This window comes from Pan paniscus, chromosome 13 (assembly GCF_029289425.2).
Source record: "Pan paniscus chromosome 13, NHGRI_mPanPan1-v2.0_pri, whole genome shotgun sequence".
NCBI lineage: Eukaryota > Metazoa > Chordata > Mammalia > Primates > Hominidae > Pan > Pan paniscus.
The window spans coordinates 130,628,500-130,655,549 of record NC_073262.2 but is presented as its reverse complement, the minus strand read 5'-3'; the positions used below and the strand labels follow the sequence as shown (position 1 = coordinate 130,655,549).

General features: G+C 40.3%; 1 protein-coding gene across 6 annotated transcripts in view; it reads left to right on the top strand.

Moving 5' to 3' along the window:
* Nucleotides 1-27,050, top strand: part of SPHKAP (SPHK1 interactor, AKAP domain containing) — a 202,106-nt gene that overhangs the window by 139,546 nt on the left and 35,510 nt on the right. For all 6 annotated transcript variants that reach the window (XM_034955311.3, XM_034955312.3, XM_008975309.4 and 3 more), the window contains 4 exons: nt 15,123-15,182; nt 17,142-17,276; nt 20,698-20,953; nt 22,498-26,248. In XM_034955311.3, the coding sequence (XP_034811202.2) occupies nt 15,123-15,182; nt 17,142-17,276; nt 20,698-20,953; nt 22,498-26,248 (4,202 nt within the window). The remainder of the gene's footprint in view (nt 1-15,122; nt 15,183-17,141; nt 17,277-20,697; nt 20,954-22,497; nt 26,249-27,050) is intronic.

The window sequence follows — 27,050 nt, the reverse complement described above, 5'->3', positions numbered from 1 at the left end:
GGTTCTTTTTAAATATTCTATCTCAGTCACCAAAAAACTACATATTATATTATTCTATTTATATTAAATTTCCAGAACAAACAAATCTATAGAAATATAAAGTAGATTAATAGTTGCCTAGGGCTGGGAAAAGGGTATTTTGGGGAAATGGAGAATGACTGCTAATGGATATAGCTTCTTTTAGAAATGATGAATATACTAAAAGTTATTGAATCACACACTTTAAATGGATACGTCATATGGTATGTAAATTAGATCTGAATAAAGCCATTATCTTTAAAAAATAAATATATAATAATAGTAAGAATTGATAAATAATTGAGTAAATATCCTCAGGCCCCAACCCGAGATTTTGATTAAATAGTTGTGGTTCAGAGCCCAGGAACATACAAGTGTAAGAGCTCCATCCAGATGATTCTGATGTGCCATGCAGGTAGGTTAAGTGCTCCTACTCACAGAGCCCGTTGGTCTTCAGACCTAAATGCAGCTCCTTCCAGGAGTAAGCCAGTACCTGTGATGCTCCATTGGTTGTTTGTTTGTTTGCACGATTGCTTGTTTTTATGTTGTTCTTGTTTGTTTGTTTCTTTTTCTTCTGCTCTCTCCTACTTGGGCCCTTTAATTTCCACTTGCACTTTCTTCTCCCTTTTCCAGGAAACAAGAGTAGTCCTCATAGTTATGGTTCGGCCTTAAGACTGCCGACTAGTAAAGATGATTAGCTGCTCTGTTTCTAAGACTCACCTGACAATTCACAAGCCACAGGACATGGCTCCCATCTCCTTTCCTCACAACAGCATAGGAGCTGAGAGCAGAGCCAGCGTCTGCACATCCCCTCCCACGGCCAGTGTCCTCCGCTCCACATGACCACCTAGATTCATTCAGCAAATCTGCACTGTATTACATAGAGTAATACAGTTACTCTAAGCCAAGGTTATACCCTCTAGTGATCATAAGATTTCAGAGAATGTAGAACTGTTTTCTTTTTTCTTTTTTTTTTTTTTTTTTTTTCAGACAGAGTCTGACTCTGTCACCCAGGCTGGAGAGCAGTGACACGATCTCTGCTCACTGCAACCTCCTCCGCCTCCTGGGTTCAAGCGATTCTCCTGCCTCAGCCTCCTGAGTAGCTGGACTACAGGCACGCACCACCACGCCTGGCTAATTTTTGTATTTTTAGTAGAGACAGGGTTTCGCCATGTTGGCCAGGCTGGTCTTGAACTCCTGAATTCCTGCGATCCACCTGCCTCGGCCTCCCAAAGTGCTGGGACTACAGGTGTGAGCCACTGTGCCCAGCCCAGAACTGTCTTCCCAACAAATACTTGGAGAATCCTGATTTAACTTTCCTAAGAGCCCTTGGAGGTAAAAATGTTTAGCCCCGAGAAAAAAATTAGTGCCTGGAATATCTGCCTTAAACTTAGAGTCTAGTGTTAGCATGTAGTGGAATTCAACAAAAAATTGCTGATTGATGGAAAACAGAGAATAGTCACACTAGAGAAACTGCCAGTGGCTGATAAAACACAAGAAAGCTATTCCTAAAAAATCATATAGGAAAACATCTTATGGTATTGTGTATTTTTAATATGTTAATTTTCTATTACCGCTTTATTTTTATATAGCCCAGAGCAAATTTTTCCAAGCAGGTGAAATGTAGAAACACATTTTCCTACTGATTCTTCAGTTTTCTTCTAGTCCAAATAATTACTTAGGGCCTACTTTCAGGAAGGAAACACTTGCTTACTAGCAGTTCTTTAAAATGGAAATCTAAAATAAATATAATGTGTTACATATCTAGTAAATGTACATCAGATATTACATATAAGTGTATCCTCGATTCAAATGAAATGTCTAAGACAAACACTAAATTTTTATGGCAAAATAGATAATTATCTTGAGTGCATACTTATTTTTTTAATTTTATTTTTTAAGCTATCAATACAATTGGCTTCAGGTAGGTTTAAAGATCTCTAGTATTTTAGATATTTGTACTCCTTTTACTGTATCTCTTATCACAAACTGCTTGAAGAGCTTCCCCCAGAATTGCAGTTCAAAATTATTTTTAATGTTGACAATAAAAAAAGAGAAGCTGGACAGTCTTAAATGTAAATAAAACTTTATATTTCATTTTGTGTAATTGTTGCAATCACTTCAAAGCAATGACTGGATATAAATGCAGTATTTTCTCAAACAGTCAAATGTATTCCGGAATGTCCACAGCATGGGTGGCATAACACCATTGATGAAAAAATTGCCTACAGTACTAGGCAGAAAAAAATGTCATATTCTTTAGAAGGTAATTTTGGTCCAGGGTCCTGAATCTAACAGAAGCCTTTTGGTTAGAAAAAGAAAGGAGGCAATGTTTTCTTGAGACGCTTTGTGAATCAGCATTTTGATGCCATCAAATTAAGAGATGCTGTCATATCCCACATGGCCAGATGGCTGCATTGTTAGAAGCTGCTCAAAGAAGGAATTGGTTTTCTTCTAAGAAAAACTGTTAGTAAATATTTGGTCATATTCAACATTCAAATGCCTAGATTTTAAGGCAATTTGACATCATGCCTTTGGTTAATATTTTCTGAAAAGGTTTTCTTAGTAGATGTTAGCTAACTTTAGGAAAAATGAAAAAAAATCAAGCAGAGGAAATCAAAGGGCTCATCTCCTAGGCTAAAACCCTGCTGTCATCTGACCTCTTGCACAATGATTTCCCCCTAGTGGATGCAGAATACAATGACATTTCTTGATGATTGCATTTCACTATCAGAATAGTCTAAAATGTTGACTAAAATTAATACATGAAAACATAAAACTGCACTTATGATATGGATTTGATCCCAACAATTGTCATCAGTTCTTTCTATGTGTTTAATTCAAAAAGTCAAACTCATTTTTATCTTATATAAAAGCACTGATTTTGTCTGACTTTATTTGTGTCAAAATAAAACTGTTTAGGAAATACAGTTGCCTCGCAAAAGTTGCTGTGAATTACAATCCACTTAAAAATGACCGTGTTTTGTATTGAATACTAGATTTTCATGTCATCCTCTTCCTCACATTAGCTTTTCACAAAAATATATTTTATATCACTAGTTAATAAAATTTCACAACAAAATTTTAGTTTTACAAATGCCTACATGGAACTTCATTTATGAAAAGAGAGTCATAAATAAGAGTAATCACTGTGATTACTTGGCTAATAACCCATAATACTAAAAAAAACTGTGTATTTCCTATAGACATTCAAATTTTATTGTATGTAAGTAGTTGTGAGGAATATTTTATTAAAGTCAAAATCATAAGGTGGCATCATCTTCTCAGTGACATTTATTCCTGCAATGTTTTGTTTAAAAACCATAATAGTGATAGAAGAGCAGCATTAGAGTGTAAAAGGTGGAGTACAACCACAAGATTAGCTCTGTTCAGGAAGCAAGAGAAGAAGTGCTTGTGTTCTTTCGGGATGAAGTGTGTTTCCATCTGCTTCAGCTCAGTATGTCTGCAGATGGTCTCAGTAAGGACACGTGCACAAACACACAAAAGAAATGTATTTTATGTGAAGAGAAAGGAGCTGCCATTCCAAGAAAAATGTTAGCACCTTTTATGGGTCTTTATTACCAATTATGATTCTCAACATTTTGTCTTTTTCTGTTTTTTAGCAAATGCTTCTTTGTGAGAAAACAAAGCCAATCTAAGTACTGGAAATGGTAGCCAATAGCTGGCTTATTAGCTCATTTAATTCTCCTGTAGCGTCTCTACATATTCCCTATACCTTTATGGGAAGAAAACTGTTTATTGACTACATTGGAATTCATTCTATAAATAAGGGAAATGATTATTACAAATGTCCCTTTCTTGTACACCTGTCACTTGCACTCACCAACGAGAATTTATTGAGCATCTGCCAGATGCCTGGCACCATGCTGAGCACTGGGAATCCAGTGATGGACAGGGCCTGCCCTCATGAACTAACAGGTTGTGAAGGCTGCAGGAAAATCCACTACTTCTCTGTTCAAGAAAAAAGGATAATTATGTAAAAATACATACTTAAAAAAAATCCTTTCCTAGGTCACTTGGCATATTTGGATTTGCTCATGCAGGCATTTTACAGAGAATGCAATAACAGCACGGTAATTATGCCTTGTTCTCCATTGGCTGGTGGCTCCAGCATGCAGCCCTAGCCTCCCCACTGACAGGTTTCTCTCCAGCCCATGCAACCGTAATGCAGAATCTTCCAGGTTTTATCATTTTAGTCACACATAACATTCACCCTAACTGCCCCTGCAAAAAAAAATAAAAACTTTATTTCAGCTTCCCACTACCAAAAGTTTCCTCCTGTAATAACACTGTAAACATGTCCCCTGACCTCCAAACTCACCTCAAATTCAGCCTTCTCCTGGATACCATTCATGATTGATCCAGTTCTCCCAACTCCCTTCTCCAGCACACATGGCCCATGATGTTTCTGTCACTTTAAGGACATGTCCTGCCTTCAGACAGATCATAACTCCCAAGAGCAAAAACAACGCCTTGTATTGTTTGTCTTCTCAGCACCCAGCATTGACACCACGCACTTTGAAGACATTTGATCTCCTCATCAAACGTTCAGTCTCCTCATCAAAGCCTCCTAATCCAGGCTCACCACTCTCCAGCTCTACTAGACAGAGGCTGCTCCTGTATTCTCTACTTGGACTTCAGCATTAGTGGTTGCTTAAATCTCAATTAATAGCCCAAACTTGTAGAGATTGAAAACTTGCTAAGAGCAATCCAGTCACATTGTCTATTTCATCAAGAAGTGGATTTACTGTAAAACTACCAAAATTTAGGTTTCAGGGCTGTTAATGTGCATAGGCCCCAGTTTCAAGGCCCTTGGGACAGGGCCTATCAATGTATTCACATGGTTATGTGTTTTTGTAAAATATTCAAAGTAAGATATTTTAACTATGCTTATCTCTTTCCATTTCGACTCCTACTACCTCTTATCTCCCCGCATACTGAGAGTCATTGGAGTGACCACAGGTGTTATTGGGCTCTGGCTTAAGGGAAATTGAGGGGGGTTCTGTTTACATGAGATATATTTATGTAGCTTCAGGTCACTTTCGTATATAGTTAAGTGATTGCTAGCCATCCACACATAGGAATGACTTCCAGGAATGCTTCTACCATCAAGAGTGGTAACTCAAGCAGACATTGCAACATGAATGTGCCAGGTCAGGGATGGTGTGAGCATATCCTACAGTTTCCAATACCAAAAATATGTAGGCAGCGAGAGGAAACAAGGTTTACATGTCAGAAGCTATTCTGTGTAAAATTCTTCCAATCATCAGACATGTAAAACTTAAGTGCAAGATTGGGTCCTCTTTGATGCCCAGTCAACCAGAAATTTCCTCCTTGTAGGCATTCATTTGATAGTACAGCATTGAAAATCAGAAATGCATGATGCATTTTTTTTTTCATGGAAATCACAACAAAGAGAATCAATCCGAATTATGTCTTTAGAGTACAAAACTGTAAAGGTACTACAAAGAGTGAGTATGCCTATAACAACTCATATATGAAAGAAACTGTACAGTAGTTTCACACTGAATTTGACAATAAGCTGAAAAATATTTTATCTATTTATTTATTATTATACTTTAAGTTTCAGGGTACAAGTGCACAATGTGCAGGTTTGTTACATATGTATACATGTGCCATGTTGGTGAGCTGCACCCATTAACTCGTCATTTAGCATTAGGTATATCTCCTAATGCTATCCCTCCCCCCTCCTCCCACCCCACAACAGTCCCCAGAGTGTGATGTTCCCCTTCCTGTGTCCATGTGTTCTCATTGTTCAATTCCCACCTATGAGTGAGAACATGCAGTGTTTGGTTTTTTGTCCTTGCGATAGTTTGCAGAAAATGATGGTTTCCAGTTTCATCCATGTCCCTACAAAGGACATGAACTCTTCATTTTTTATGGCTGCATAGTATTCCATGGTGTATATGTGCCACATTTTCTTAATCCAGTCTATCATTGTTGGACATTTGGGTTGGTTCCAAGTCTTTGCTATAGTGAATAGTGCTGCAATAAACATACCTGTGCATGTGTCTTTATAGCAGCATGATTTATAATCCTTTGGGTATATACCCAGTAATGGGATGGCTGGGTCAAATGGTATTTCTAGTTCTAGATCCCTGAGGAATGGCCACACTCTCTTCCACAACGGTTGAACTAGTTTACAGTCCCACCAACAGTGTAAAAGTGTTCCTATTTCTCCACATCCTCTCCAGCACCTGTTGTTTCCTGACTTTTTAATGATTGCCATTCTAACTGGTGTGAGATGGTATCTCGTTGTGGTTTTGCTTTGCATTTCTCTGATGGCCAGTGATGATGAGCATTTTTTCATGTGTTTTTTGGCTGCATAAATGTCTTCTTTTGAGAAGTGTCTGTTCATATCCTTTGCCCACTTTTTGATGGGGTTGTTTGTTTTTTTCTTGTAAATTTGTTTGAGTTCATTGTAGATTCTGGATATTAGCCCTTTGTCAGATGAGTAGGTTGCAAAACTTTTCTCCCATTCTGTAGGTTGCCTGTTCACTCTGATGGTAGTTTCTTTTGCTGTGCAGAAGCTCTTTAGTTTTATTAGATCCCCTTTGTCAATTTTGGCTTTTGTTGCCATTGCTTCTGGTGTTTTAGACATGAAGTCCTTGCCCATGCCTATGTCCTGAATGGTATTGCCTAGGTTTTCTTCTAGGGTTTTTATGGTTTTAGGTCTAACATGTAAGTCTTTAATCCATCTTGAATTAATTTTTGTATAGGGTGTAAGGAAGGGATCCAGTTTCAGCTATCTACATATGGCCAGCCAGTTTTCCCAGCACCATTTATTAAATAGGGAATCCTTGCCCCATTGCTTGTTTTTGTCAGGTTTATCAAAGATCAGATGGTTGTAGATATGTGGCATTATTTCTGAGGGCTCTGTTCTGTTCCATTGATCTATATCTCTGTTTTGGTACCAGTACCATGCTGTTTTGGTTACTGTAGCCTTGTAGTAAAGTTTGAAGTCAGGCAGTGTGATGCCTCCAGCTTTGTCTTTTGGCTTAGGATTGACTTGGCGATGCGGGCTCTTTTTTGGTTCCATATGAACTTTAAAGTAGTTTTTTCCAATTCTGTGAAGAAAGTCATTGGTAGCTTGATGGGGATGGCGTTGAATCTATAAATTACCTTGGGCAGTATGGCCATTTTCATGATATTGATTCTTCCTACCCATGAGCATGGAATGTTCTTCCATTTGTTTGTATTTTCTTTCATTTCCTTGAGCAGTGGTTTGTAGTTCTCCTTGAAGAGGTCCTTCACATCCCTTGTAAGTTGGATTCCTAGGTATTTTATTCTCTTTGAAGCAGTTGTGAATGGGAGTTCACTCATGATTTGGCTCTCTGTTTTTCTGTTATTGATGTATAAGAATGCTTGTGATTTTTGTACATTGATTTTGTATCCTGAGACTTTGCTGAAGTTGCTTATCAGCTTAAGGAGATTTTGGGCTGAGACAATGGGGTTTTCTAGATATACAATCATGTCATCTGCAAACAGGGACAATTTGACTTCCTCTTTTCCTAATTGAATACCCTTTATTTCCTTCTCCTGCCTAATTGCCCTGGCCAGAACTTCCAACACTATGTTGAATAGGAGTGGTGAGAGAGGGCATCCCTGTCTTGTGCCAGTTTTCAAAGGGAATGCTTCTAGTTTTTGCCCATCCGGTATGATATTGGCTGTGGGTTTGTCATAGATGGCTCTTATTATTTTGAGATATGTCCCATCAATACCTAATTTATTGAGAGTTTTTAGCATGAAGGGTTGTTGAATTTTGTCAAAGGCCTTTTCTGCATCTATTAAGATAATCATGTCGTTTTCATCTTTGGTTCTGTTTATATGCTGGATTATGTTTATTGATTTGCATATGTTGAACCAGCCTTGCATCCCAGGGATGAAGCCCACTTGATCATGGTGGATAAGCTTTTTGATGTGCTGCTGGATTCGGTTTGCCAGTATTTTAGTGAGGATTTTTGCATCAATGTTCATCAAGGATATTGGTCTAAAATTCTCTTTTTTGGTTATATCTCTGTCAGGCTTTGGTATCAGGATGATGCTGGCCTCATAAAATGAGTTAGGGAGGATTCCCTCTTTTTCTACTGATTGGAATAGTTTCAGAAAGAATGGTACCAGCTCCTCCTTGTACCTCTGGTAGAATTCGGCTGTGAATCCATCTGGTCCTGGACTTCTTTGGTTGGTAAGCTATTGATTATTGCCACAATTTCAGAGCCTGTTATTGCTCTACTCAGAGATTCAACTTCTTCCTGGTTTAGTCTTGGAAGGGTGTATATGTCGAGGAATTTATCCATTTCTTCTAGATTTTCTAGTTTATTTGTGTGGAGGTGTTTGTAGTATTCTCTGATGGTAGTTTGTATTTCTGTGAGATCAGTGGTGATATCACCTTTATCATTTCTTATTGCATCTATTTGATTCTTCTCTCTCTTCTTCTTTATTAGTCTTGCTAGCTAGCAGTCTATCAATTTTGTTGATCTTTTCAAAAAACCAGCTCCCGGATTCATTAATTTTTTGAAGGATTTTTTGTGTCTCTATTTCCTTAGTTCTGTTCTGATTTTAGTTATTTCTTGCCTTCTGCTAGTTTTTGAAAGTGTTTGCTCTTGCTTTTCTAGTTCTTTTAATTGTGACGTTAGGATGTCAATTTTGGATCTTTCCTGCTTTCTCTTGTGGGCATTTAGTGGTATAAATTTCCCTCTACATACTTCTTTGAATGTGTCCCAGAGATTCTGGTATGTTGTATCTTTGTTCTCATTGGTTTCAAAGAACATCTTTATTTCTGCCTTCATTTCGTTATGTACCCAGTAGTCATTCAGGAGCAGGTTGTTCAGTTTCCATGTAGTTGAGTGGTTTTGAGTGAGTTTCTTAGTCCTGAGTTCTAGTTTAATTGCACTGTGGTCTGAGAGAAAGTTTGTTATAATTTCTGTTCTTTTACATTTGCTGAGGAGTGCTTTACTTCCAACTATATGGTCAATTTTGGAATAGGTGTGGTGTGGTGCTGAAAAAAATGTATATTCTATTGATTTGGGGTGCAGACTTCTCTAGATGTCTATTAGGTCCACTTGCTGCAGAGATGAGTTCAATTCCTGGGTATCCTTGTTAACTTTCTGTCTCGTTGATCTGTCTAATGTTGACAGTGGGGTGTTAAACTCTCCCGTTATTGTTGTATGGGAATATAAGTTTCTTTGTAGGTCACTAAGGACTTGCTTTATGAATCTTGGTGCTCCTGTATTGGGTGCATATATATTTAGGATAGTTAGCTCTTCTTGTTGAATTGATCCCTTTCCCATTATGTAATGGCCTTCTTTGTCTCTTTTGATCTTTGTTGGTTTAAAGTCTGTTTTATCAGAGACTAGGATTGCAACCCCTGCCTTTTTTTGTTTTCCATTTGCTTGGTAGATCTTCCTCCATCCCTTTATTTTGAGCCTATGTGTGTCTCTGCATGTGAGATGGGTTTCCTGAATACAGCACACTGATGGGTCTTGACTCTTTATCCAATTTGCCAGTCTGTGTCTTTTAATTGGAGCATTTAGCCCATTTACATTTAAAGTTAATATTGTTATGTGTGTATATGGTCCTGTCATTATGATGTTAGCTGGTTATTTTGCTCGTTAGTTGATGCAGTTTTCTTCCTAGCCTTGATGGTCTTTACATTTTGGCATGTTTTTGGAGTGGCAGGTACCGGTTGTTCCTTTCCATGTTTAGTGCTTCCTTCAGGAGCTCTTTTAGGGCAGGCCTGGTGGTGACAAAATCTCTCAGTATTTGCTTGTCTGTAAAGTATTTTATTTCTCCTTCACTTATGAAGCTTAGTTTGGCTGGATATGAAATTCTGGGTTGAAAATTCTTTTCTTTAAGAATGTTGAATATTGGCCCCTACTCTTTTCTGGCTTGTAGAGTTTCTGCCGAGAGATCAGCTGTTAGTCTGATGGGCTTCCCTTTGTGGGTAACCCGACCTTTCTCTCTGGCTGCCCTTAACATTTTTTCCTTCATTTCAACTTTGGTGAATCTGACAATTATGTGTCTTGGAGTTGCTCTTCTCGAGGAGTATCTTTGTGGCATTCTCTGTATTTCCTGGATCTGAATGTTTGCCTGCCTTGCTAGATTGGGGAAGTTCTCCTGGATAACATCCTGCAGAGTGTTTTCCAACTTGGTTCCATTCTCCCCGTCAGTTTCAGGTACAGCAATCAGACGTAGATTTGGTCTTTTCACATAATGCCATATTTCTTGGAGGCTTTGTTCGTTTTTTTTATTCTTTTTTCTCTAATCTTCCCTTCTCGCTTCATTTCATTCATTTCGTCTTCCATCACTGATATCCTTTCTTCCAGTTGATCGCATCGGCTCCTTAGGCTTCTGTATCCTTCATGTAGTTCTCGAGCCTTGGCTTTCAGCTCCATCAGCTCCTTTAAGGATTTCTCTGCGTTGGTTATTCTAGTTATCCACTCATCTAATTTTTTTTCAAAGTTTTTAACTTCTTTGCCATTGGTTTGAATTTCCTCCTGTAGTTCAGAGTAGTTTGATTGTCTGAAGCCTTCTTCTCTCAGCTCATCAAAGTCATTCTCTGTCTAGCTTTGTTCCGTTGCTGGTGAGGAGCTGCATTCCTTTGGAGGAGGAGAGGCGCTCTGCTTTTTAGAGTTTCCAGTTTTTCTGCTCTGTTTTTTCCCCATCTTTGTGGCTTTATCTACTTTTGGTCTTTGATAATGGTGACGTACAGAAGGGTTTTTGGTGTGGATGTCCTTTCTGTTCGTTAGTTTTCCTTCTAACAGACAGGACCCTCAGCTGCAGGTCTGTTGGAGTTTGCTAGAAGTCTATTCCAGACCATGTTTGTCTTGGTATCAGCAGTGGTGGCTGCAGAACAGCGGTGGCTGTAGAACAGCAGATCTTGGTGAACTGCAAATGCTGCTGCCTGATCGTTCCTCTGGAAGTTTTGTCTCAGAGGAGTATCTGGCCGTGTGAGGTGTCAGTCTGCTCCTACTGGGGGGTGCCTCCCAGTTAGGCTGCTCGGGGTTCAAGGACCTGCTTGAGGAGGCAGTCTGCCCATTGTCAGATCTCCAGCTGCGTGCTGGGAGAACCACTACTCTCTTCAAAGCTGTCAGACAGGGACATTTAAGTCTGCAGCGGTTACTTTCTGTCTTTTTGTTTTTCTGTGCCCTGCCCCCAGAGGTGGAGCCTACAGAGGCAGGCAGGCCTCCTTGAGCTGTGGTGGGCTCCACCCAGATCGAGCTTCCTGGCTGCTTTGTTTGCCTAATCAAGCCTGGGCAATGGCCGACACCCCTCCCCCAGCCTCGCCGCCGCCTTGCAGTTTGATCTCAGACTGCTGTGCTAGCAATCAGGGAGACTCTGTGGGTGTAGGACCCTCTGAGCCATATGCGGGATATAATCTCCTGGTGTGCTGTTTTTTAAGCCCGTTGGAAAAGCACAGTATTAGGGTGGGAGTGACCCGATTTTCCAGGTGCCGTCTGTCACCCCTTTCTTTGACTAGGAAAGGGAACTCCCTGACCCCTTGCGCTTCCCAAGTGAGGCAACACCTCACCCTCCTTCGGCTCATGCACGGTGCGCTGCATCCACTGTCTGGCACTCCCTAGTGAGATGAGCCCGTTACCTCAGATAGAAATGCAGAAATCACCCGTCTTCTGCATTGCTCACGCTGGGAGCTGTAGATCAGAGCTGTTCCTATTCGGCCATCTTGGCTCCACCCTCGAAAAACATATTTTCAATAAAAATTTGGAAGTTAAAAAATCAGTCAACCATATCAAAGGAAAACTAGCTTATTTTTCTAGTTTCTCTAGAGAAGACAATATTTGAATATTGCTTTCACATGAAGAGGTGACCAAAGAGTAGTTAGTCAAAAATGTAAAAAAAAAATATTATGGAGGTGCATTGGGCAGTCAATTAGATATCATATTCCTGGCAGTTTTTATGTTTTTAGTATTTGCCAGCCCTTTTAAGTTCTAGCTTTCTTGTGATTCCTTTTTTCCTTCTAAATAAGTAAATATTCACTCTCACACCTAATTTAGAATATTTTAATTTTGTTATTCCTTTTCTTTTTTTTGTTTTTTGTTGTGGTTTTTTTTTTTTTTTTTTTTTTTTTTGAGATGGTGTCTTGCTCTGTTGCCAGGCTGGAGTGCAGTGGTGTGATCTTGGCTCACTGCAACCTCTGCCTCCCGGCTTAAGCGATTCTCCTGCCTCAGCCTCCTGAGTAGCTGGGATTACAGGCGTGCGCCACCACACCCGGCTATTTTTTGTATTTTTAGTAGAGACGGGGTTTCACCACGTTGGCCAGGAGAGTCTCAATCTCTTGACCTCTTGATCTGCCCACCTTGGCCTCCCAAAGTGCTGGGATTACAGGCATAAGCCACCATACCCGGCCATTATTCCATTTCTTAAAGAAGGCCTCCCCACATTGCATGCACATCAGGCCTTAAGAAGCCTGGATCATCCCCTACTACGAAGATATTGCAAGATGTGCGTGAGAAGTATAAGCAAGAAGTTGGTTTGTGTCTTGCTTTGTTTTTATCTTGGTTCAGCTAGCAAATGTGGAGAGTGTCCTCCAGGTGTAGGCAGAGTTTCATATAGTAGCCTAAAATGGGTTAAAAGAGAGTTCATCCTCAGAAAACTAAAGAAAATATTGGAGGGCAGATACATTGCTACTATACAGGCCTTTCTTTGCTCTCTGATCTCTGCTTTGCCCTCTGCCACTGTGATGCATGATAATAAAAGCTTTGTCATGCCCAGGGGCAAGGTAATGGGCCTTTCTTTAAGGTGAATGGAAAATCTTCTCATCAATTCAATACCACCAGTGCCAGCTGCATGTTATTAAAAGTCCCTGAGGACTGATGGATATTGAACTAGTTTTCCAAGGGCAAAGTTTCAATTATTATATGAATATTCTCAAACTTCCCTAGATCATGAACTGCTTCTGAGCTCCATCTTCTATTTATGCTTCCATTTGCACTGTCTGCAATGGGACTCATGCCAATTTCTTCCTATTTTTCCATCTTATTAACCCAGAGCAAAAAGAACTTCTGAATGGGAGTGTGCATCCTTTCATGCCCTTTCTTCCCCCTAATGCCCATCAAGTTATTCTTAACAGGGAGATGGTGCATCCTAGGGTTGCAATTCAAGGATCTTGTGAGTCCATGAAACTTGAAGAAATCTCCTATTCTTTGGGACTAAAGCAGTAGTGATCTTTACACTTCTATTTCAGTTTTTAAGATCTTTCTCAAAACCTTTCCATTATTTTTTTAACCTCAAAAAGAAAAAAGATGGACTAAGAAACCACGATCCCAAAATGTAACTAAGATCAGAAAGCCCCATATATTTGCAGGCATCTGAAAGTTCAAATGTCTAACTAAATTCCAGGTAATTAATGTTCTCAGTTTTGTAACATCAAATCAACTAGTTAGAAATAAAAACCTTTGGATGATTGCTAGCAAAGTATTAGAGAACCTCATTTGCATTTTCTCATTTAGCCCAAACCTAACTAGACCTAATTACCAACACTTCCCTTCCTCTAGGCCTGCCTGCAGTCAGATTCTCTTATTCCCTGTGGCTTGACAGCGTTACACTTTCTCACCTCAAAGTATTAATCATACTGTCTGTCCAACCCACTAGTGATGGTCCCCACCCATTCCCTACCCAACAAAAGTCTTTTTATCTTTCAAAAACATAGCTAACCTCTTTGAAAACTTTAACTTTCTTTTCTCCAACCCCATCTGAATGCTCATAGTAGTTTTCTAACTATGTGATATATTTGGGATTTAAATTACAGGCATGAGTCACTTACTGTTGGGGACATGTTATGAGAAATGCATGATTAGGTGATTTTGTCACTGTTTGAACATCATAGACTGTACTTAGACAAGTCTAGATGACATAGCCTACTGTACCTGTAGGTTATATGGTATAACCTATTACTCCTAGGCTATACACCTGTACAGCATGTTTCTGTCCTAAATACTGCAGGCAACTGAAACACAATCATTAAGTATTTGTATATCTAAACATATGTAAACATAGAAAAGGTGAAAACAGTAAAAATACGGTAGTATAATCTTAAAGGACCACTGTTGTATATGTGATCAGTTCTTGACCAAAGTGTTGTTCATTATGCAACATATGACTTTATAACAATGTTTCATTGTTGTTCAGATTTATTGTTTAATATTATGGCTATTGTTTTTAGACTAACCCATTCAAACGTTTATCCAACATAGCTAACAAAGAGGCAAATTGTATAACAAGGTTAAATAAAGTAAAATGAACTAAAACAATGTGGCAAAGAGGAGTCCTGGCTTATTATGCACTACATTAAAAGTGGGTAGAGAGAAGGAGCAAAAATGAGAAGAGGAAAGGAGAAAATAGAGAAAAGTATTTATTGCAATTACAAACAGAGGCTTAGAGCATAAAAAGTTATTTTTCCTCTTTCATGAGATCTGATAACACCTTATAAACTTGAAGATTTTGTTGTAACTGTTCTATTGGCTCTAATACAAGCAGACATTTTTAGTATGTTGGGCCATGAAAGGAAGCGGGCATTTGTTGTAACCAGTGGGAAGCTGAGCAGGGTGTTGGAGAGCTATTTAGAGGCTCAAAAGTGAAATTACTATTTCTTTTTTTCTTTTTTCTTTTTTTTTTTTTTTTCTTTTTGAGATGCAGTCTCACACTGTCGCCAGGCTGGAGTGGGCATGACCTCGGCTCACTGCAACCTCCGCCTCCCGGGTTCAAGCAATTCTCCTGCCTCAGCCTCCCGAGTAGCTGGGACTACAGGCGCGTGCCAACACACCCAGCTACTTTTTGTATTTTTAGTACAGACAGTGTTTCACCACGTTGGCCAGAATGGTCTCGATCTCCTGACCTCGTGATCTGCCCGCCTTGGCCTCCTAAAGTGCTGGGATTACAAGCATAGGCCACTGCGCCCGCCCTGAAATGACTATTTCTGTGCCAGACTGTCTAAGATGTGGAAGACTCCCAAAGCATTTGCCCCAACTGATTCCTGCTTTCTTTCTTCTAAAAAGACAGTCAGGTTTTTTACTTTAACATACTATTTTTGCCCTCTTTCCCAGGTCTGCTTTGTGAATCTTGATGTGAACAAGGATGAATGCAGCACAGAGCACCTGCAACAGGTAACGTTTGAAACTCAAGCTGTCCGGGAGGTCATTACAAGGACTATTCAACTTGATTTCATCTGTAAATAATGCTCATTTTGTAGGAGACTCTTTAGTTAGATAGTTTCATTACAGGCCATTTCCCCGACCGTTTCCCTAGCACTTACCCTCTACTGTTTGCCCTTTTTACATTTGTGAAACTTGCTCTCCCATGCAGGCAGAACTGTCCAAACAGGCACACATCCTCTTGCCCATCAGTGCCTTAAAATGACTATTTGTAGATGACTTTTCTAAGAATTTTCCAAAACCTGCTGATACCAGCCAACCCTCCCCTCTGTCTCTCAGATTTGCTTCTTCCTGCTGCTTTCATCAAATGCTTTACCTGTACCCTTGGCTTGAACTTTTTGCATCCTGTTGCAGCTAAAATTCCCCAAGTGCATCCAAGGCAGTGAGGGCCCTGATGTAAATGCTTGACAGTATGCAAGGACTTGAAGATCTATTCAGTCCTCTGGAACTAGAGCCTGCTGATACAATGGGAAGAATTAAGTGCTGTAATAAGGTTGCCATTCCATGCTAAAACCTGACAATGGTTTGAATTTACCATTTGGTGTAATACTGTTTAATATATAACAGCACACGATTTGCCACTTGATTTTCACAGAACAGTAGACCTGCAATTACTCGGTTACTGACAGTTATTCCCATATTGACAATGCTGCACTTCAAGCTTCTCAAACCCAGATTCCCACACAGCTAATTGATTACAAATTTTCACCGAGCCCCAAATATCATCATATGTGTAGTACTATGGGATTTTCAAAAGAAATTACACATACAATTGTATTTGATAGAATTATGGTGCAGAGTCCATCAAAGAGAGAGCAGGGAGGGCCAAAGCAAGTTGGCATCTAAGAGTAGTGTGTTTGAAGAGTTTATGTGAGTGATTTGAAATAATTGTCTGCTATGGCTAACAGCATACAGACACCTTGGCACTGATTTAGCTACATGAACTGTGCAAGTTACTGGGCCTGGTCCTGAGGCTGCTTGTGTATAACATGAAAGGAATAATGGTACCTAATCCATGTAGGGTTATTGTGAAGATTAAATGTAGTCAGATTTAACATATATACAGGCTCTAGCATAGTGCTTAGTACATAGAGTAAAATCAATGCTAGTCACAATTTTATTATAATTATTATTATTCAAAATTAGAAAAGAAGAGGTATTAGTCCATTTTCAGGATGCTGATAAACACATACCCGATACTGGGCAATTTACATAAGAAAGAGGTTTATTGGACTTATACGAAAGAGGTTTATTGGATTTACAGTTCCACCTGGCTGGGGAGGCCTCACAATCATGACAGAAGGCAAGGAGGAGCAAGTCACATCTCATGTGGATGGCAGCAGGCAAAGAGAGAGCTTGTGCAGAAAAATTCCCACTTTTTAAAACCATCAGATCTCATGAGACCCATTCACTATCACAAGAACAGTGCAGGAGAGACTCACCCCCATGATTCAATCATCTCCCACCAGGTCCTTCCCACAACACGTGGCAATTATAGCAGCTACAAGATGAGATTTGGATGGGGACACAGAGCCAAGCCATATCGGAAGATTATTAGTTAAAACAAAAAATGTTTTATGCAAGGTCTTAAAAGGGAGAATTTTTCCAAGTTACTGTTTATACCTGTGGTATGATAGTAATCACTATCATAATGTTTACTTTATGTTTACTTTGTAAAATGTTTACTTTTGTAAAATGTAGAACTAAAGAGTTTTTGAAGCTTATATTTTCTCTTTCAATCTAAACTTGCATGCTTCCATTTTATAAAATTTCTTCTAGTAAGAATCTTAGTAGATTAAGCAGTCTATATGTATGAGCAGTTATAAGTATTATTTCTGAAGGTAAAGTAGTTTGTGAGTAGTATTTGGTGAAAAGAAATCAGCTAAACTAATAAAGATTCTTGCTTTACAGAAACTGGTCAACGTTTCACCAGATCTTCCAAAACTTATCAGTTCCATGAATGTCCAACAGCCAAAAGAAAATGAAATTGTTGTCCTAAGTGGGTTAGCCTCTGGAAATCTCCAGGCAGATTTTGAAGTTTCACAGGTAAGACATAAGTTCTTGATAAGCCATTTACTTACATCTATAGTTAGCTCAGCACAGATCAGTGTAAACCCCAAACAGATGCTACACATAAGCTTCTGTAACATAGGAATCAAAGTGTCTTTATATTTGAGAAAAGTCTGCATTTGTATTTCTCTTAAATAGCGCCACTTAGAGTTTGACAGAGCTTTTCTTACATCAACTCCTAATTTCTATTATCTTCTCAAATTCCTAAGTTGTATTTGAACTAGAGCAGATAGAGTAGGCATTGGTTACTTAGCTTGGTTTTCTACAAATCTACTGGATAAACAAAAACAGAATCATCTTCTCTTTTAGGAGCAGTATGAAAATTCTATTTCAGAATCCCACAATATCATCTTTCAGATGTTATGCATTCCTTAGGAGGTACCAAACTAGCCAAGCTAGTAAATCCAGGATGGCAGCTTCAAGGATGGAAAGAGAGTGTCTTGGGCCCAATAAATAAAATATCCCTCCTCCAAAACAAACGTTATTAAAAATAAACAGTAACTAAAATACTACTATTATCATTCCGTGCACTCATGTTCACTCCTATTATATAAATCACTATAACATTATTTATTTAAAGATATGTAAGTAAAATTGTTTAATTAATTAATTTACAAGAAAAATACACATAAAGTATATTACAGTGATATGTAACAGCTCCAGATTAAAATGATGAGCATTTGTTTTCCACAAATTGTTCTTCCTTGGGTTTTAATTTCACTGTCAATTTTTAAAGTCTTCTTTTATCCTTCAACTCTTCAAAATCTCAAAAAGCCCAAAAGTCTCCAAATTTCAAGAAACATAATACAGTGTGATAAATCAATTAATAAACGAGGAGGCTTTATTTCCAGGTAATCACATCTCCCTGATTTTGTAGCTACTAACAAGGCTTGTGTCCTATAAGTTTCACATGAATCCTAGGTAATTTGTGGCTTATCAAATAATTGTACATTATGTCTTTGAGAGTGAAGATTTTATTCCCGTTTTCTTTCTAGAATTCACAGATTTTTTTTAAAAAAAAAAACTGCCTCTGCATTATAGAACACTTTTCCTAGCTTTTGGCAAGTACAGGTATTACTGAGAAATTCCAGCTTTCTTTCAATATCTCTATGAAAATTGGTATTGACATTAATTGGACTTGACCTTGAGTTTAACTTACTAGACCCTGATTAATCCCAGTTAGGATTCTTAATCTAACATGGCAGAAAATTAGCTTAAGCAAAAAGAGAACACATTGTTTCATGTAACCAGAAAAATCCAGGAGTAGATTAGAGACTTAAACAATGTCATCAAGACATGGATTTTTCTCTTGTGGCCTCTTTCCTGTTTTCTTTCCGTTGGCCCCATTATCAGACAAGCTCCTCCCACAAGGAAGCAATATCTTTTTGGGTTCAAGTTGGGAAAGAGTGAATGGGACGTCATTTCCAGGTGGTTTTCAGCAGAAGTCTCATTGCATCCTATAGGCTCTCATATGTCACATGCCCATTTCTGAACCAATCACTATGACCCAAGGAATGCATTGTTCAGATTGGCCAGGCTTAAGTCACATGATCACCCCTGGCCCTGGAGGTGAATCAACTCCATGTGAATGACTTGGACTCTGATGAGGTTGACTCACTGATAGTATAGTGTGCCCTTCTCCCCAGAGCAATTGTCTGATTCATATTTGCACCTCCTTGCATAATTTGCATACAATAGGCACTCGGAAAATGCACCTCCTTGCATAATTTGCATGCAATAGGCACTCGGAAAATACTGGGTAAGTTTCAGTTTAGTGTAGTGTGTCTAAACTCAGTGGAAAGAAAATTAAGCCAACTTCTGCTTACTCTACAACAGCAGTTCCTCTCCATTCGGGGGATCACAGATACTTTGTGAATTCAATAAAAGCTATAGACCAGTGGGTCTCAAATGCTAACGCATGTACGCATCTCCAACAGATTCCTTGGAAATGCAGATTCTGATTGAGTAGATCTGGGTTGAGGCCTGAGAGTAAATATTTCCAACAAGCTCCCTGGTGATGCCATGGCTGCAGGTCCATACCCACACTTAGAAAAGCAAGGCAATGGACCACCTTCTTTGAAAAATAGACCTAATCACATATGCATTTAGGGGAATTTTATTTTTGAGCCCCCAGGGGATTCCTAAACCCCTTGGAGAAGGATTGAATTTTTCATTTTATAATCATCTCTCCTAGAATTATTGGAACCTTTTATTACGATTCCAATGAGCAATAAATAATATGAATAGTGACAATGTGTAGTGGAGAATGAGGATATAGTTTGTAACCCTAGAACGGAACAGAATTAACAGGTCTGACTAGTACATGATTCTATAATTTGGGCCTCTTTATCACTGTTTTTCCCATACGCTGGTCTTTTAGAGATAATTAGTTCACTTCCTATGGATTTCATTTAATTTCATGTTGACTGATTCTTCAGATAAGCAATACAAATTATAGAATCTAACTGTAGTTGATAGAACACTTACTGTACATCTAAAGTACTAGTAGAAGTTTTACTGAGTATCTTCAAGGCAGAGAAAGATACTGATCTGAGAAACTGGGACTCAATTTAATCAGGAGAGGTAACCAAGACAGCACTGACATTCCCTTCAGCTTGACCAAAATTTAGACAGGCTCCTTCCTGACTCTAGACCCTGACTTCCCTTTTCTTAGAGCATTTAATCTAGAAAATTTATAATTGTAAATTCCTCCTGTGCCTTTTTGAGATGTAAATCCTTTTGTAAAAGCCTCTTGCCAGCTTTATACCCAGAAATGTCTTTCTCAAGGACCTTGGAGCTGTCTCTTTGAAATGTAATCATCAAGGAAGATAGTTCCCTTAAAGTCCCCAGTCTTTATGGGAGCATGAGAACCTAACTTCACTGGGCATCTTGCTCCAGGTTGTAAAACTAACTCCTGTCATAAAGATACAAGGAAGTTTACTGTTTCTTTGGGTAAAGCCAATTATCAAACACAGATGACCTATGATCTCCCCCATCACTCTAGCCCTTAAAAACCCTATTGCCTTTTGTTTCAGTGGAGTTGTGGTCCAACTTAATTCTGGCCTCTCTTCCCTATTTTAATAGCCTCGAATAAAAATCTTCTCTGCCTGTTTAACTTTACCCAGTTGAATTTTTGCTTTGACCAAGGGAAACTAAAATATGTGTTACAGCTGATCTATTTTCCCCTAAGTCAGGCTTTCTCCTAGGTACCTTGTGTTCCAAACATCACTTGAATTTTTTTCAAGCAGTTTATTAATATAATCCCAGAAGACATTTCAAATATTTTAAAGGTCCCCACTCCTATTAACAGGAGAGCTTGGTGGAAAAGGAAAGGTCAGAGGCAATAGTCTTTTATTTTCCCTTTTGAATAAATGCCTTCTTTTCTCTCCACTTTTAGTGCCCTTGGCTGCCAGATATCTGCTTGGTCCAATGTGCAAGAGGGAACAGACCAAACAGTACCAATTGCATCATCTTTGAAATCAACAAATTTCTGATTGGTCTGGAACTGGTGCAGGAGCGACAGCTCCACCTGGAAACAAACATCTTGAAACTGGAGGATGACACGAACTGTTCCTTATCCTCAATCGAGGAAGACTTTCTCACCGCTTCTGAGCACTTGGAGGAGGAAAGCGAGGTGGATGAATCTAGGAACGGTGAGAACTTTCCAATTAGTGCCTCCTGAAATTAGTCCCCGTATAAAAATGTCTGGGTGAGATTTCAGAAAAGTTCCAGGCCACATCAGTTTGGCTGACACATCACAATCTTTACTTGCTGAATTTTAAGGAAGGAAGGAAGGAGGATATGAGAACACTGGTGAAGATACTGACAAACTCACTTAGCGGACTTAATGGTTGGATGGATCCAGACTCCCAAAAGATGCCTTAGGCATACTGAAGGGAATTTGTGTACTTTAAAGGAAAATCCTCCTGCCTGCCAAGAGATGGAGGCTATCACTGGGAGGAAAGTTAACTTCCCTAAGACTTCCATAAAAGCCATATATTAGTTGAAGCCAAGTTGGACCAGCCTGGATTTGAATCCCAGCACTGCCACATTGAGGCTGTGAGATCTGGTGCCAGTTATCTAATCTTTCCTAGCCTAGTTTGTCTAATTTGGGAGTACGATCATGCCTATAGCTAACGATTTTTGTGAAGACAGAAAGAGATAATCCAGGAAAGTGCTTAGTACCCATTTATTCAGCTCTTCCTGTTGACCCATTCACAGAGCTCAATGAACAATGCGTTCCTCCTCCCCACTTTTAGCCACAGAGGAAGGGGTACCCCAGATGTTGTTGCCACTGTCCCTGGGACAAGTCTCATGCAAACTTTAGAACAAATCTTTGCAGCAAGTCCCACTACTGAGCTTGCTGTAAACATCCTCCCTTCTCCTTCTGTACCCAATGGGAAGCTCTAAGATGCAACTGTCTGGGTTGCTTTCCCCTGAAAAATGGTGGCAGCCCTCAGCCCTCAAACATCTCCTACTTGCATTTGTGTCCCATATGGAAAGCCATTTTGTTGGGTGGCATTCTATCATGAAATTTGAAAGCCTTTTCAGATTCATTTTTCTTGAGGAAAACCATTCAAACTGTTATTCTTGAAGGGGGAGAAAAAGTCAATGCTTTATTTTTATTTATTTATTTATTTTTTTATTATACTTTAAGTTCTAGGCTACATGTGCACAACATGCAGGTTTGTTACATATGTATACATGTGCCATGTTGGTGTGCTGTACCCATTAACTTGTCATTTACATTAGGTATATCTCCTAATGCTATCCCTCCCCACTCCCCCCACCAACAACAGGCCCTAGTGTGTGATGTTCCCCACCCTGCATCCAAGTGTTCTCATTGTTCAATTCCCACCTATGAGTGAGAACATGCAGTGTTTGGTTTTCTGTCCTTGTGATAGTTGGCTCAGAATAATGGTTTCCAGCTTCATCCATGTCCCTACAAATGACATGAACTCATCCTTTTTATGGCTGCATTCCATGGTGTATATGTGCCACATTTTCTTAATCCAGTCTATCATTGATGGACATTTGGGTTGGTTCCAAGTCTTTGCTATTGTGAATAGTGCCGCAATAAACATATGTGTGCATGTGTCTTTATTGATGTTTTGTTTTTAGAAAGTAATTATTACTTAAGACTTGTGGTAACCTGCTATCCAAAAAGTAATAGTGCCCCTCATTTTCTCCTTACTAGGTTATGAAAATATAAATGTCTCAGCCAATGTTTTGGAAAGTAAACAGCTAAAGGGAGCCACCCAGGCGGAATGGAATTGCAACAAGGAAAAGTGGCTTTATGCTTTGGAAGACAAATACATCAACAAATATCCCACACCATTGATTAGAACAGAACGATCTCCAGAAAACCTAACAAAGAACACAGCCTTGCAGAGTCTAGATCCCTCAGCCAAGCCATCACAGTGGAAAAGCGAAGCTGTGGGGAATGGGAGACAAGCCACACATTATTATTATGCAGAAGCTTTTAAAGGTCAAATGGAAAAATCACAGGCACTGTATATTCCAAAAGATGCTTATTTCTCCATGATGGATAAAGATATACCTTCTGCATGTGCTGTGGCAGAGCAGAGAAGCAACCTAAACCCAGGAGACCATGAAGACACAAGAAACGCTCTCCCTCCTAGACAAGATGGAGAAGTCACCACTGGCAAGTATGCTACAAATTTAGCAGAATCCGTGCTGCAGGATGCATTTATTAGATTATCTCAATCTCAGTCCACATTACCCCCGGAATCTGCAGTCAGTGTTTCTGTAGGAAGTTCTCTGCTTCCCAGTTGCTATTCCACAAAAGATACAGTGGTTTCTCGGTCATGGAATGAGCTCCCCAAAATCGTCGTTGTTCAGAGTCCAGATGGCAGTGATGCTGCCCCACAGCCAGGCATCTCCTCATGGCCTGAGATGGAAGTCTCTGTTGAAACCTCAAGCATCCTCTCTGGAGAGAACTCCAGCAGACAACCCCAGAGTGCTCTAGAAGTGGCGTTAGCTTGTGCAGCCACAGTGATTGGAACGATTTCCAGTCCACAGGCCACAGAAAGACTCAAAATGGAGCAAGTGGACTCAAACTTTCCCCCAGGGGGCAGTGATGCACTGCAAACTCAAGCACCCCAAGGACTCAAGGAACCTTCCATCAATGAGTACTCCTTTCCATCTGCTTTGTGTGGCATGACTCAGGTGGCCAGTGCCGTGGCTGTCTGTGGTCTGGGTGAAAGAGAAGAGGTGACATGCTCAGTGACTCCAAGTGGTAGCCTCCCGCCTGCAGCTGAGGCTTCTGAAGCCATGCCCCCACTTTGTGGTTTAGCAAGCATGGAGCTTGGCAAGGAAGCCATTGCCGAGGGATTGCTCAAGGAGGCTGCTCTGGTTTTAACAAGGCCTAATACCTACAGCAGCATTGGAGACTTTCTGGACTCCATGAACAGGAGAATCATGGAAACTGCTTCAAAGTCTCAGACCCTGTGCTCAGAAAATGTCCTCAGGAATGAACTGGCACATACCCTGTCCAATGTTATCCTGAGGCATTCCATTGATGAAGTTCACCGCAAAAATATGATAATCGACCCCAATGACAACAGGCATTCATCTGAAATTCTGGACACCTTAATGGAAAGTACAAATCAACTGCTTTTAGATGTGATATGCTTCACGTTCAAGAAGATGAGTCATATTGTATGGCTTGGTGAATGTCCTGCTGTCCTTTCTAAGGAGACCATCAGAAGGAGGGAGACAGAACCAAGCTGCCAGCCATCTGATCCGGGTGCTAGTCAAGCTTGGACAAAAGCCACTGAATCCTCCAGCAGCTCTCCACTTAGCAATTCACACAACACGAGTCTTGTCATCAACAATCTTGTGGATGGCATGTATTCAAAACAAGACAAGGGTGGAGTGAGGCCAGGCCTCTTCAAGAACCCCACGCTGCAGTCAGAATTATCACGTAGTCACAGAGTGCCCGATTCTTCAACTGCTACAACATCCTCCAAGGAAATATATCTGAAAGGAATAGCAGGAGAGGATACAAAAAGCCCTCATCACAGTGAGAATGAATGCAGAGCCTCTTCCGAAGGACAAAGGTCCCCAACGGTCAGCCAGTCCAGAAGTGGTTCCCAGGAGGCTGAGGAGAGTATCCACCCAAACACCCAAGAAAAGTACAACTGTGCCACATCTCGCATCAACGAAGTTCAAGTCAACCTGTCCTTGTTAGGGGATGACTTGCTGCTTCCTGCTCAATCCACGCTTCAAACAAAGCATCCAGACATCTACTGCATTACAGACTTTGCAGAAGAATTAGCAGACACGGTCGTCTCCATGGCAACTGAAATTGCAGCGATTTGCCTTGACAACTCCAGTGGAAAACAACCCTGGTTTTGTGCATGGAAAAGAGGGAGTGAGTTTCTGATGACACCCAACGTACCCTGCCGATCCTTGAAGAGGAAGAAAGAGAGCCAGGGGAGCGGGACCGCTGTGAGGAAACACAAGCCTCCCCGGCTCAGTGAGATCAAGAGGAAGACGGACGAGCACCCTGAGCTTAAAGAAAAGCTGATGAACAGGGTTGTGGATGAGTCCATGAACCTTGAAGATGTCCCAGATTCTGTCAATCTTTTTGCCAATGAAGTGGCAGCCAAGATCATGAACCTAACGGAGTTCTCTATGGTGGACGGCATGTGGCAAGCGCAGGGCTATCCCCGGAATCGGTTACTGAGTGGCGACAGGTGGAGCCGGCTGAAGGCCTCCAGCTGCGAAAGCATTCCTGAGGAAGACTCCGAGGCCAGGGCCTATGTCAACAGCCTGGGCTTAATGAGCACGCTGAGCCAGCCGGTCAGCAGGGCCAGCTCTGTCTCCAAGCAGTCGAGCTGTGAGAGCATCACCGATGAGTTTTCCAGGTTCATGGTGAACCAGATGGAAAATGAAGGGAGAGGATTTGAGTTACTGCTGGATTACTATGCTGGCAAGAACGCCAGCAGCATTCTGAACTCAGCCATGCAACAGGCGTGCCGGAAAAGTGACCTCCTCAGTGTGAGGCCTAGCTGTCCCTCTAAGCAGTCCAGCACAGAGAGCATCACTGAGGAGTTCTACAGGTACATGCTGAGGGACATCGAAAGAGACAGCAGAGAAAGTGCCTCCTCCAGACGGAGCAGCCAGGATTGGACAGCCGGCCTGCTGTCTCCTTCTCTGCGATCCCCAGTGTGCCACAGACAGTCGTCCATGCCAGACAGCAGATCCCCATGCTCCAGGCTGACAGTGAATGTGCCCATCAAAGCCAACTCTTTAGATGGCTTTGCTCAGAACTGCCCACAAGATTTCCTAAGCGTGCAGCCGGTCAGTAGCGCGTCCTCATCCGGTCTCTGCAAATCTGACTCTTGCTTGTATCGGAGAGGTGGGACTGACCACATCACCAACATGTTAATTCATGAAACGTGGGCTAGCTCCATCGAGGCTCTCATGCGCAAGAACAAAATCATTGTGGATGATGCAGAGGAAGCTGACACTGAGCCTGTTTCTGGTGGCTCTCCCTCGCAAGCAGAGAAGTGTGCAAATAGATTAGCTGCGAGCAGGATGTGCAGTGGGCCAACTCTGCTTGTTCAGGAGTCTCTCGATTGCCCGAGGAAAGACTCTGTTACCGAATGTAAACAGCCCCCAGTGTCATCTTTGAGCAAAACTGCTTCTCTTACAAACCACAGCCCTTTAAATTCTGAAAAAGAAACTTCCTCGTGCCAGGATCCTGTACCAATAAACCACAAAAGGCGATCACTTTGCTCGAGGGAAGTGCCTTTGATTCAGATTGAAACAGATCAGAGAGAAGCCTGTGCTGGGGAACCTGAACCCTTCCTTTCCAAAAGCAGCCTCCTAGAGGAAGCAGAAGGGCATTCAAATGACAAAAACATCCCAGATGTGGTGAGAGGTGGAGACACAGCCATGAGCGCTTGTCAAATCCATAGGTGAGTGAATCGTCTCAGACTACATAGGGTGCATGTGACTGGAGTTTGCGTCTTAATCAGTGTTTAGTCTAAATTTTAGACATAAAGGATTTGATTGGTGCAAGAACTAAATTTTCAAGACCAAAAAAAAAAAATGAGTTAATGAGTGCAGCACACCAACGTGGCACATGTATACATATGTAACAAACATGCACGTTGTGCACATGTGCCCTAAAACTTAAAGTGTAATTTAAAAAAACGATCTCCTAGGTTAATATGCATTTATGATAGAGAGTTGAAAGTAAATCTCTTCTTAAAATCTCCAAAACTAACTAAACTCATCTATATAACCAAAGAAGTAAGGTATCATTCCTCCCATTAAAATTAATCTCCTATGGTTTCCTACCTTTTAAAATTCATTCATGGCAATTTTTAAGCAAATAATAATATTAATAATATATGATGCAATAATATTAATAATAAATGATGCAACTTATTCATTTGAAAACAGTTAAATAAATATTAGTATTGGCATTTGACATTAAATATTTTGGCATCATTTTTCTCTCCTCTCATTTTTCTTCTCCATAGAGTCTCTCCTTTCAAGTTTTGCTTTCTGTTTTTGTTTTTTGTCTTTTTCTAAAGATCTTGCCAAGGACACTGTGTCCCACAAGGGCTGCCCTTTAGATGCCTGGTATAATTCTGGCAGTGTAAATGCAAAGCAACACTGAAGTATTGTTATTTAAACAGCTTTTTCCAGAAAATTATGACATAGTTGACAATCCATTTTGAATTTGACGCAAGGTAATAATTTCTCTGAGGC